At 39.6% G+C, this 13,605-nt stretch overlaps 1 protein-coding gene across 1 annotated transcript; it reads left to right on the plus strand.

Moving 5' to 3' along the window:
* The first annotated feature begins 642 nt into the window (after nucleotides 1-642).
* On the plus strand, nucleotides 643-13,109 carry smu1a (SMU1 DNA replication regulator and spliceosomal factor a). The gene is made up of 12 exons (XM_040010336.1): nucleotides 643-777; nucleotides 5,254-5,464; nucleotides 5,891-6,043; nucleotides 6,251-6,361; nucleotides 6,633-6,761; nucleotides 6,892-7,011; nucleotides 7,112-7,228; nucleotides 7,483-7,610; nucleotides 11,021-11,147; nucleotides 11,241-11,408; nucleotides 11,500-11,652; nucleotides 11,990-13,109. The coding sequence occupies exons 1-12, from the start codon at nucleotides 752-754 to the stop codon at nucleotides 12,086-12,088; spliced, it is 1,542 nt and encodes a 513-aa protein (XP_039866270.1). The 5' UTR covers nucleotides 643-751; the 3' UTR covers nucleotides 12,089-13,109.
* The last annotated feature ends 496 nt before the right edge of the window (nucleotides 13,110-13,605 follow it).

Below are 13,605 nucleotides of genomic sequence, written 5' to 3' on the forward strand. Positions count from 1 at the left end.
CCAGCCTGACCATATGTGATTTCCCTGAAAAAAAAAATCCTGGCAGATGGAAAAGTTCTTAAAACTTTCCAATTTTAGTTTTGTAATGTTATTAATGAAATAAATAAAACACTCTAGAGTTTTGTGATGAGGTTAGGGGCATTTTAAGCTTGAGCAGTATTTTTTATACTTATCATCTGTGTTACAAATTTCAACCCCCATCTTTGAAATTATTATTTCGATAAACCTTCAAATATGGTAGTTCAGGCCTTGTTGTCAAATTTTTAACCAAACTCAAGCTCTCAGAAATGTATGTTGAACTTCAGCTTCATCGCAAAAATACTTCTTACCTTTTTCTGACCAAACTAATAATAGCGGAGAGCTAAAATTAAGCATTTTTGTTTGTTTGTTTGTGTATGGTATAATATGAGGTGGCCTGCCAGGAAACAGGTGGTCAGTTGACATAGAACAGGTTTTTTGTAATACAGTAATGCGAACTAGTGCAGTTATTTGGTATCTTTATTTGTTTTTGTTTTAAGAGTTTGAATATTATGAAGACGTCGAAACGTGAACATTTTTGTCATCCAAAAACAAAAACGGCAGCAAAAAATAACTCCATGTTTTTTGAGCGTCAAATGAATCTTTTATTTTGGAAAAAAAAAACCCGCCTCCTGATCCTGTTTCTTCCGGTGCCGTAGCCGTGTGTTCCTGGCGTTTGTTTCTGCTGTGGACTCAGGAGTGCATCTTGGAGGCTGTTTTCACATAAATAATCATGTCTCTGGAGGTGGAATCTGCAGAGTAAGTACCCCGCTTAACTATTGTTAAAGGAGTGTTATTATTAAAGTAAACTGGGTTTTAAAAGCTCCATATTTGATCACATTTTTGGGCAGTGAGGCCTCCTTCATCCTGCAGTAAACTGCAGTAGCGGTAGGTAGCGTTTTTGTGCTAAGCTAACGAGCTAACTTCCAGCCATACGCTGTAGTGTATGTAGTGTATGACTGGAAAGTGGAGTTAGGTACTCTTTCAACTGGCACTATGTGATATGAAATATTTGTTTATTGATCATTTTATATTTTAATCGCTTCTGTGTACTGCACAAAACTGAAAGAGAGGTGAGTAAATTAGCATTAGCTTAAGATGTGCGCTTCCCAGTCGCCGTAGATTCTGACATGAGCTGGAAATGTTACTGATTCAACCAAACCCAACCTGGACAACTCACTAAAGTAGCCAGATTACTTGACATATTAAGTCTGCTTCATTTAGTGTCAGTAACTCCACTTTCTGTCAGAAACTCGCGGTTTATTCAAAACTAGATTCAAAACGGTGCTCATAATTTGCTAATATTCAAAATCTCGCAGGAATCCATAATTGAATTATCTAAACTGAGGCTTTTTGCAAGAAAAAAATACTAGTGAAAACATTAGTAGTAAGTAGGGATAGTGTTTAGAAATGACCACACATCTGTCTGCAGATTCTTACTCCTTAAAATGAAAATTGATGGCAAACACAGTAACAATAAAAAAATAGGGAAAGTTATTGATCACGACTGAAGGATGTGCTCCAAAGCAAGTTTAACATACAGGGATGCCTCAGGATTTTTTTTTCATAGGGGTGGCCATTTGAGGGCAATAATAATATAGGGGTGGCACACCAAAAACAGAATTTCCAGTTTTATTATGTTGTTGTCAAATATATATACTTGAAAAATATGGTGAGAAAGAAAAGAATTACATGACTTTGAAAGCCATAATAATCTGTTTTAATTGATTGATTGACTAACTGGAACGTCCCAACTCTTTAATGTTTCTCAGCAGAGCTGAGCAGGAGCAGCTTAAGATTCCTCTCCCAGAATGGAGTTCACTTTAAGAGAAAACTTGTTGAGGAAAGACAAATGAGTATTAGATCATGTATGAGTGTGAACTGTTTGCCTGTCTCTATGTTGGCCCTGAGATGAACTAGCTTTTCTGCAACCTGATATGGATCAAATACCTATTAATAAATAAGACTTTTGACATTTTAAACACCACACAGATATTTCCATGTGTTTCACAATCAACTATTTACTGGTGCAAAACAAAATAATCTCTTGGCAACACATTTATTCAAAACAGTTTTATCCAGCCATCAAAGTTTATTAAGATGTATTACCAACATAGGACAGTCTTGCTAAAGGGGCCTCTGGGGAGGACAGCAGATTTTGCCCCCCTGGCACGCCGTTGGTGGTGCTGATGGTGATGATGATCTAGAACATAGTTTGAGTTTAGAAGTTATTAGTTCACTCCAGGGCCGTGCAGAGAGCTTTAAAGGGGCGGGTGCTCAAAGTTAAAAAGGGGCATATTGAACCAGGCTGAATAACAACAACACACATTCATCAAGAATCTAATATGGGCAACAAGGCAAAGCAAACGTAGCCGATGTTTCACCTGATGGGTACAATGTTGCTGTTGAGGGGTTGCTGTGGATAGTGCTGGAGGGCAGGGCTGTGTTGATCTGAGACTGTAGACATTAAAAAGTCCATAGGAGAGATGGTAGCTGATTAAATGTCATGGGATAATAACAAAATACTAAGATTGGTGACAGCGCTCGGAACCATAAGGCAACAAAAAACTGTGAGAAATAATTTAGGCTCTGCCTGTGAATCACTCTTTGCTTCTCTTCTTCCTTCCATCCCATCATTTCATATATCACTCTCCACTTGCTGTCTATCTGAGAACAAGGCACAACTTGCTATTGCAATAAACTATAATCTAATTATCCACACCTAACAACTCTTGCACTTAATCTATAATAAAATGACAGAAAAATGTTATAGCACTGCCTTTAGTAGCCTCACACAGCTCTACTGTTTCCTCCTCATGTCCTTACCAGGCATGTCTGGACAATGTTATATCATGAGTAATAATTTTAAAAAATCCATATACATAAAACACACACATGCACACACACACGGTGACATTTTAGACCTTCTTCAGAATACTGTATATACTATGGGCATCATGGTGCTGATCCAGAATCCTTACATATTTATTACTAGAGCTACAATAATAAAGCAATGAGGAGGGGGAAGTAATAAATATGAAATAATGTATTTATGATGATTCCATTTGTTTCACTATCCACTCTGTGCAGGGGCAAAGCTTATTACATTTTTAAACTGTAGAGATACAATAATTTTACTGCTGTAAAATCCAAATTTTGTCTTATTTAAAATATAAATCTAATATAATCTGCTTCTTAATGTATGTTCTTTAAAATACAGTGTGTGTTTTTAAATATATTATAATTACAATAATGCATAATTATGTGGACATGCATATTAGATCGTTTTTAGTGAAATATAATCCCTCCAGAAAGGCAGGAAAAGCCCGGAAACTTACTTTAAAACTAAATATGTTCCCTAAAACGGTGACAGAGCTACAGACCCGTGACAGCCTTACACAGGTAGCCAGCAGCTATGACCAGCACTACTTGTGCAGTTAATAAAAGGACAGGTAATGTTTGTCGCGCTGTTGCACACACAGCACGCTCGTTTGTTTCAGTTCGTCAGTTGCCACAAGACAGCTTACCAACGTGTACGTAATAAGCTAATACTCCTGTGTGCTATAGACTACAGTGCACGCTGTACACCTACTTACTGGTTTTGTCGCATCATTCTGTGTCTCTGAGTTAACTTGTGTTTCTCCTACAGCTCCGGACCGCTAAAAATGCGCGTGCTCTTTGTGAGCTCGTTCCCGGCTTGTAACCAGCGCGTTCTGCCGTCAAGGGCGATCATTGGTTAATGGTGATCATGTGACTGATGCAAGCCAGATCCTTTTATTTAGCAAAACTGTGATTAATAGTTAAATATTATTGTTGAGGGGCACAGACAAGACTCCGCACCCACACACACATTTAAAAAAAAAATTTTTTTTTAAAAAGTTGCCTCAACAAAAGGGCAGTTTGGGCACCCATCAGGAAAGGGGCGGGTGCTCAAGCCCCTCTAGCCCCCCCTCTGCACGTGCCTGGTTCACTCAATTCTAAAATGTGTGCTGGACTTTCAGTGCATGCAGTACTGGCATTTTCCTACACTAATGAAAGAGAAATCACTTTAGTTTGTTCCCAGATTAAAGTGAATTATTTCAACAGATTTAATCTTCTCCATGATGAATAGCCAATAAATAGCCTACTCATGTTTTTCTTATCTATCTTCTTAGATTGGCTGCATTTGTGTCAGTATAATCAGACATTGCAGCAGATAAGAGTCAAGCATAAAAGCATTTATTTTCTGCATCAAAGTCTAAATGTATTTCAGTCCCAGTGATTATGTGCCACATTAATGCACCGTGGTGTTAGTAAGGCACAAACACTTATTCCCACACCAGAGAATCTATTTCACTCTTAGAGCGTACTGAAGACTTAGTGAATATAAAATGCAGATAATGGTATATGTTAGAGGTGGGAATCACCATACATCCCACGATACGATATTATCACAATACTTAACGCACGATACGATATTATTGCAATTTTTAAAAATATTTTGCGATATTCAGATTCTGTACATAAAGGTAAACGTTATCAATATTCATTTTATCTAATATCAAAGTCTCACACTCAGTCTTTCTCTCATTTCAGTCAGTGTTATTGTTGACAAACTGAACGGTTTGTATTACAGTCTAGTCCAACTTAACTGAATGCAACCATCTGGTACAATTATAGCTATTCTGAACTATGCAATTTATGAAAACTATGCAGCCCCTTCAGCAACTGAAGAATTTGAAAGTAAATTAAAACAAAATATAATTTTACATTAAATAAAAAAGTTTTAAACTTAATTAAAATAAAACATGTCTTAAATTAAAATAAGTAAACTGTCATGTTTATTGCTGCCAAAAAAAAGTTAAACACATTTGGACAGTGTCAGGATTCTTGCTCAGAAAAAGGATCAACATGCTCTGAAGTCAGAGCATGTACCAGTCCACAAAAACTTTTTTTGTAACAAAATATCGATTTCTGCTGTCCCTGTATCGATACATTATTAGCAAACAAAATATCACGATACTACACAGTATCGATTTTTTTTCCCCCACCCCTAGTATATGTTTGGTATAAGTTACTATGAGAACCTAACCAGGTAAAAAGAGTGCCATCTTGTGACATGAAAATTCTGAATTTGAACTCACTATACCTCAAAGTGTAGGGTATCATCAGGAACGTTTCTGATCACCAAATCCTGAGCTTGTTTTACCTGAGCTGAGCCGTCTTCTGTCTCACGTTGTTTGTCTATTTTCACAGCGTGGTCCGTCTGATTATGCAGTACTTAAAAGAGAACAATCTGCACCGGACACTAGCCACTCTGCAGGAGGAGACGACAGTGTCTCTGAACACAGTGGACAGTATAGAGAGCTTCGTGGCAGACATCAACAGCGGCCACTGGGATACTGTTCTACAAGCCATCCAGTCCCTCAAGCTGCCAGACAAGACCTTGATAGACCTTTACGAACAGGTATGGTCTGGATAAAGTTTTGATTGACAGGTCCAGAAGACGCTGGCATCTTATCATCATCTGGGATTATACGGGGGGTGAGGGCTTGTTTGTATACAATGAGAAGTGTTGACAGTAAAGTGTGAATATTAGATTTAGAGAGTTATAGATAGATGTTGATGATGATGATGATGATGATAGTACATTGAACTGGGCTTTCACACCATTTTGGATGGTGTCCAAAGCTTGGCTAAGTCCTCCAGCTTTATTTCTAATGGTTTCTGGTCAGAAAGGGTTTTTTTCAGGTGTTTATTGTAATACTATCTTTATCCAGATGTTTTCTTTTCTAAGCATTTGTATCATAGCAAATCTCCCAATGTAAGCATAGTAGATCTTTTTGTTTGTTTGTTTGTTTAAGTTGGGCCTTTGTGTTGATTCCCTCACCAGGTCGTGTTAGAGCTGATTGAACTGAGAGAGCTTGGTGCAGCTCGTTCACTGCTCAGACAGACCGACCCCATGATCATGCTGAAACAGACCCAGCCAGAGAGATACATCCACTTGGAGAACCTGCTGGCTCGCTCCTACTTTGATCCCAGAGAGGTGAGATAAATTACTTAAAGTGACTCTTATTTATTTTTTCCATTTTTTCCTGAGTTTATTATTTTTTTCCCTCGTTTTTTTTCCCTCGGCTTTTTAAATCTGGAAAAATAAGGTTTTAAATCAGAAAGAACATCAGATTAAAATGTGCTCTACATATTTAATAGATGTGCATGTTTCTTTCTTACGCATTGTTGAAATTCTATCCAGGCGTACCCAGATGGCAGCAGTAAGGAGAAGCGTCGGGCGGCCATCGCTCAGGCGCTGGCAGGAGAGGTCAGCGTGGTGCCTCCCTCTCGTCTCATGGCTCTGCTGGGACAGGTATGTGACCTTGAAATTTGTATGTGTTGTACTAGTTTGTGAAACTCATTTGCCTCTTAATTTTACAAAAAAAAAATAGGAATGTACAAGCAGAGTCGTCCTTGATTATAATTCTGCATGCATAATATCGACTCCTTGTTATTGTATTGTCTTAACTACACACTATAAAGCACCTTGTTGTGATTCGGTGCTATATAAATAAAATTTGTTCCTCAGTTCAGATAAAATGCAAATGCTTATGTCGTCCCCCGTCATCTTTTTCCTTCTGTAGGCTCTGAAGTGGCAGCAGCATCAGGGTCTCCTGCCTCCTGGTATGACCATTGACTTGTTCAGAGGTAAAGCTGCCGTTAAAGATGTAGAAGAGGAACGCTTTCCCACGCAGCTCAGCAGACACATCAAGGTACCCACACTATCCCAAAATGGCAATTTGTATTAGTCAGCTTCTTCACTGTGACCAGGCCTTACTGCCATTTCTTCAAGTTCATGACTTAAACTTGTTCTGACGTGATTTGTTTTTCCTCCCTGTGCAGTTTGGACAGAAATCTCACGTGGAGTGTTCCCGATTCTCCCCTGATGGTCAGTATCTGGTCACTGGCTCTGTGGACGGTTTCATCGAAGTCTGGAACTTCACAACTGGCAAAATCAGGAAGGTGGGTTGAAAGGAAAAGAAAGGCAGATTTAGGTTCTGCTTAAATGTCACTCTGTTTATGCCAGTTATTTTTAATTATTATATATCTTTTGTGTTTGCAGGATCTGAAATACCAGGCTCAGGATAACTTCATGATGATGGATGACGCTGTGTTGTGTATGGGCTTCAGTCGGGACACAGAGATGTTGGCCACTGGAGCCCAGGATGGAAAGGTTAAGGTATAGAGGACCAGCTGTACTTCAGTTTCTGTCATTGTCCTTCTGTGTTTCATTCACCAGTTCTGTACTTGCAGCCCATTTCTAGGCTATATAACCACATCTATTGGTATAAAATTATAAAAACCTATCAAGAAGACATTTTAATTATTACACATGAAAGCTCTCAGAAAACTGAAAACCTCAGTTTCTTTCACTCGTGTGTTTTCTGTTTTACTAAAACACGAGTTTAGAACAAACTGTATGTGTCTGTGTAGGTTTGGAAGATCCAGAGCGGTCAGTGTTTGAGGAGGTTCGAGCGTGCCCACAGCAAAGGAGTAACATGTGTCAGCTTCTGCAAGGACAGCAGCCAGCTCCTCAGTGCTTCCTTTGATCAGACCATCAGGTAAACTACTGTCTGACTGTTTATCCTTACCAGCAGCAGAGGAGGCTGTGCAGCCATTAGGGTGGTGTTTTTCTAGTGGTGTTTTCCCCCATATGCACAATGTGTGTACCAAACTCAATCATGCACTCACTTCTAGTTTCTCACTGCGACTGTGGTGTGAAATAAAGATAATTCAGTGGTTATGGCTGCCACTATTATTTCTCAAAATCTAAAGCTCATACTAAGGACGTGCAAGGTTGTTTAATTGTCACAAAGTGAATGATCTTAGTGCTGATGTCCATGATGACCAAACTTCAAAGCAGGCTATGGGATCATGAGTGTGGTCTGGTTGTGTTCAAGCATGTAGGAGGTGGATGGGAGCAGGTGAAAAGATCACTTTTTCCCAAAGTTCAGTTGGCTTTTTATCGTGATGATTTTGGTTGTTTAAGAAGAACCGTAGTTTTTAGCTCCACTCAGGCTCTCTCTTTGCTGTACACTCTGTGTGAGTGTACGAGTGGCTGCTACTGTTTGAAGTTCTCTTATCTAACAACAGCTGGTGCCTAGATGCTAACAATACTGTTACCATTGGCAACAAAAGACCATACTAATTGTGTCTTGAAGTATTAAATACACTTACATTAAAAAAACAAAAACAGCTGCATTTTTGTGTCAGTAAATCAGCAGTGGTGGCTCCTCTGAACATGATTTACTAAAGCCCCTCCCCCCACTAGCAGCTGAACACATGAACAGTAGCAACAAACAACCAACCAGTAATAACAAGGAATTTCAAGAGCTCAATAAAGCTCCAAGTAGGGCTGGGCTATATCATACAGTTCACGGTAATACCGGTGTCATTTTGGGCAACGATAGGAAAATGACATATCGCGATAGAATATGGGTAAAACGCACATGCGCAGTGCCTATGTTTACTAGGGGTGCAACAATACACAAAATTCACGGTTCAGTTCGATACTTTGGTGTCACGGTTCGATATTTTTTCGATACAAAATAAAATGTTCATGCCTTTTTAATTTGTCATTTATTAAAATTATAAATATATATTTTAACTCAAAAGTACAGTTTTTAAATTTAACCCTAACCCTTGTGCGTGTTTTTTTTTATTTTGACAGCGAATGCGCACCTGTGGACCACTTATGTGCAGCCCTGGTTATTTAGCTCGTCATATCACAGCCACAGAAATTATTTTGTCCATGAAACCATAAAGCTGCACTTTCTTTTTGCCTTATAGTCTGATTTGTCATAACTTCTCCGTTTTGTGGTAAGCTTTTCTTTGGCTGTCACTTCTTCACCCTGACCTGTCTTATTTGGCTCAGCAGAACTAAAATATATATCCTGCTGCTTTTACACGCGCACTCACATAAGCTCAGCGATTCTCTGCGCGATCAACCTCTCACATGTTTAAGCTTGCTGCGGGAGATTTCACTTGTCATGTTTGCATAGTAAGCTAACGATTAATAAGACGATGTCAGAGGAATTGGTGCGCAAATTATCATCACTCACCAATCAGTACTGTCGCTCTCTATACACAGTTCGCACGATTGCAAAGTGAAAGCAAAAAAACAAGCGCAAATTCAAACGCGATTTCAATATGTCACATATTGACAGTGGCTCACCGATGCCAATGACATAATTACCCAGCTACATTTCTGAAAGAATGCAAAAGCATTGACATATATTTTTCCTTCCTACAATAGCCCGACGGGCAGGGCAGAGATAGATTTTGGTAGCCCGACTGGAAAAATCGCTAGCTCCAGGACGTCGGGCTAGCGATTTTGCGAGCCCTGTATCTGATTGAGGAATCACTCATCTTTGGAAAAGTGAGTTTATTACAGAGAAATGGCTCTTTCCAAAATAAAAGCTATACTATCCGCTTCTTCTGGGCTATATTCTCAGCAGCATATTAAACATATCAGGTCCCCATAAGGAGAATCATGTGCTAACGGCTATGTAAATGACTCGGGTAAAGTTTGTAGCATGCTTGTTGTTTTTGTCTTTGCACTAGGATGATGTCGGCGTAAATGTGCAGTCATATTCGTTGTGTTCCCACTAGTGCTTTCAGGTTAACCTCGTTAAAATGACCTTAACGCCACAACACGGCAAATCTCCGTTAACGAGCTACCGCCGATCGCCCCGTGCATGGGGCTAGACGGCCAACACGTTAACGCGCTAACTGCGCTAACACACTAGTTCCCACCCATGTAATTGAGCATTGCATGGCACATCCAACATACTGTTTTACTTTAGTCCATGACGCGCTTACCTTCAGGGTCATACGTCACATGAAAACCAAAATAATTCCAAACGCCAGATCTGAATGAGGGTGGGGGAGGTTCAATTTGCCATGTTGCAAGGAGAGCTTAACTTCTGTCTCGCTAGCTTGCCCTGCGCTCTTCCTTCTGACTATGCTGTCTGTGTGGAGCGCTCAGTCGATCTGCGCTCGACAGTGCAGCCTAGGCGGAGTAGTCGAACGCAGATTCACTGAGCGCTCAACATAGACAGCATCGTCAGAAGGAAAGTTGATAAAATAAATTACAAATGTTGTATTGTTCGATACATATGCGTACCGAACCGAAAGCACTGTATCGAACGGTTCAATATCGATACGAATATCGTTGCACCCCTAATGTTTACATACGCACATGGTGGCGACGCAGAATGAGAAGAGCGAAAGTGGATCGTTAAATGAAACAGATGAACCAGAATTGGTTTGTAAAAATGCCACTGGAAATGCCTTTTGGTTAAACTGTCAGTAAGGAATTTGCACTGTTGCATTTTTATATAACTTTAATGCACATAAAAAACAGCTGCTTGTTTTAGTGAAAATACATTGATGGGGTTTTTGCACTAATAAAGTTGTGGAGTTGTAAAGTATTTTCTCCCAGTGTCAATTATATCGTCAGTTATATCGTTATCGCAAATTTTCAAATGTATATCGTGATAAATATTTTTGGTCATATCGCCCTGCTCTAGCTCCAAGACAGTTAGAATGTTTACCTGACTGGCACACACGTTAACATTAGCCATGTAATTACGTACATTATGATTATGGTAGCACTGCCGGCTATGACTAATAAATGATAACATTAATGTTGGATCTGGGCAAGAAATAGTTCTGGTCCTCGGTAACATTAATGTAGTGTTGATTTAAAAGAATAGCATAGTTACTTTTGTTTCTATTAATGTCCCAGATGTTTACCAGCAACACAGAAACAGTGGCATCCAATCTTAGCGTCTGTATTTTATCAGCATCAGTAAATATAGTGCGAAGTCAGCAGAATCACAGGAATTTAACAAGGCTGAATAGACTACTGTTCTTCCAATCTTCATTAAAACTACTGTGCTCTTCAGTAAACCTTCTTAAATTATTATGTCGACGTCATCCCTGTTTGTTTGATGTTGTTTTTCATAAGAATCCATGGACTTAAGTCGGGTAAAACTCTAAAGGAGTTCCGCGGTCACTCCTCGTTTGTCAACGAGGTCACATTCACTCCGGACGGCCATCACATCATCAGTGCTTCCTCTGATGGTACAGTAAAGGTAAGAGAAGCAGCTGATTTAAAAATAACCCCATTCATCCACTTCTTTCTCATAATGCTTCTTGCTTTCTCACTCATCTTCAACGTGCTTCAGGTCTGGAACGTGAAGACCACTGAGTGCACCAGCACCTTCAAGCCTCTGGGAACGTCAGCCGGCACTGACATCACAGTCAATAACGTCATCCTGCTGCCCAAGAACCCGGAGCACTTTGTCGTGTGCAACCGCTCCAACACAGTGGTCATCATGAACATGCAGGGACAGGTCAGTTAATGTCGCTACATCACTAACAGTTGTTTGGGATTTTCTTCTAAACCCGGAGTTTTAGGTAATAAGCTGTTTTCTTGTTGTGCAGATCGTGAGGAGTTTCAGCTCCGGTAAGAGGGAAGGTGGTGACTTTGTGTGCTGCACTCTGTCGCCCCGCGGCGAGTGGATCTACTGCGTGGGTGAAGACTTTGTGCTCTACTGCTTCAGCACAGTCACCGGCAAGCTGGAGAGAACACTGACGGTACGTTACGGCACTCAGGATCAGAGTTTCCAAAAATACCACACCATATTCTGTCCTCTGTTCCTCCCCCAAGTTCTTATCGCTGAAGTTTTGAAGTCAGTGTTGAAGGGGGGGATGTGTAGCTGCCTTGTCTTCCATATAAGACTATATACATGTAGGTGTTGTACTGGTCACTGCTGATGTGTTTCCATTTTACACACAGTAGCTGAAATTATTTTGCAAAATAATGGATAATTTTTGTGTGAATCCATCACTTCAGACTGGAAGAAGCTCTACTCTGTTTCACTCTTGATGTTTTTGGTGTATCTTGATCACATCTTACATCTCCCATCTCCAGGTCCACGAGAAGGATGTTATCGGCATCGCTCACCACCCCCACCAGAACCTCATCTCCACCTACAGTGAGGATGGCCTGCTGAAGCTCTGGAAACCTTAAAAAAAAAAACACCCTCAGAAGAAGAGCCTGATGCTCTCCTCAGTCTGGACACGGCTCCGCCCACTTTGATTTATTTACCCTTCTGCAGCCCTTATGAATCCTTCTCAGATTCAGGTGGTTCGGAGGTTTAAATTAATGGGAACACAGTAGTGACTAAAATGCAAAGACTGAGCAGGATTTTAAGAAGTTTTTGTATCATTAAAAAAATATACATGTGAATGTTGGCAGCTTACGGCAGTTTGGGGTGTTTGCACAGCAGAGTCTTATTTAACTCAGCTTCTTAGGTTTGTTGCATATTTTTTACAAATAAAGTTTTCATTTCATGTGTCTTAGAAAGCAATTTGATGAACAGCGATGGTATTTAATAATTTGTAGGCCACACGCTGTTGTTGTTGTTTTCATTAACAGTTTTCCACAGAAATTATTACAAATGTGAAGAAAACGTGATTGTCACAAATTCTCGAACTGTACTCAATGAAATCCTAAAGAAAAGAATTCTGCACATTTTCCACTGGCTGTTCAATAAATAAGATTCTGTTGTTCAACATGCAAGCATTTCCAACTTTTATGTAAGCGCGCTTCAGCAGGAGGAGAGAGGTCCACAGTGAGAGTGCAGATACTTGAGCCGACTCATTTTAAAAGTTTGTTTTTGTAAATATATTTTTGTTTGCGTTTTTCAGTAAGATCTGGTTAAATAGTTCATGGTTGCATGTTGGTTCCTCTCATTTAGCATAGAAAAAGTATAAGATGTAGAAAATGTTACCCAGTATTTTTGAATTCCTCAAACATTGCTGATCTTGGACAGAAAACAGTTTTGTTCAGTAATCCATAAAATACCACCTATTTGGTTATCATTTGGAAATGGGGTGTAATATGTCAAGTGTTTTTTGTTTTTTCCTTCTGGTTTGTTTTTGGGTTTGTTTTTTTTGTTTTTTTATACCCATTTATATGAATTTGCTGTCTGGATGCACACGTCCTGTGTAACGCCGTCTGTCTGTGCCATTAAAGCTGTTTAACCAGAGCAGTGAAATGTGACGTCTGTGCAAAAGAAATAATCCCTTCCAGTGCTTTTGAATCATTGCGACATACTAATTCAAGAAATCTTCCACATTTTAAAGGTGAGAAAAAGAAAAGAAGCCTCACAAAACATCTGAAGTTTTTAAAGGCAGTTCAGTCTACATTTCATTTCCTGCCTCCTCGAGTGCTGGAAGATGCTTTGGTAGTTCTGTGCCTCTGCGTTTAATCCCTGAATAAACTGGTGCATGGCTGTCGGTACAGCAGCTCTGCAGAGGAGAGGAGCATCCAGTCAGTCAGCGAGGTAAGGAAGGTTTGTAAATCCTTCAAAATAAAAGCGGAAATGTGAAAAGTATAACGTACCTCTACTCTGATTGTTGTCACCAGAATTGTTTTGATTTATTTTACCAAGTCAAGAACATTTCAGAGAATTATTAAAAGATCATTTATTCTAAAGATTCTGGAGCCTTTTATTGTTTCCTGTAATGGCAGCATGTAAGAAG

The sequence above is a fragment of the Simochromis diagramma genome, unplaced genomic scaffold (genome assembly GCF_900408965.1).
Source record: "Simochromis diagramma unplaced genomic scaffold, fSimDia1.1 OVJJ01000585.1, whole genome shotgun sequence".
NCBI lineage: Eukaryota > Metazoa > Chordata > Actinopteri > Cichliformes > Cichlidae > Simochromis > Simochromis diagramma.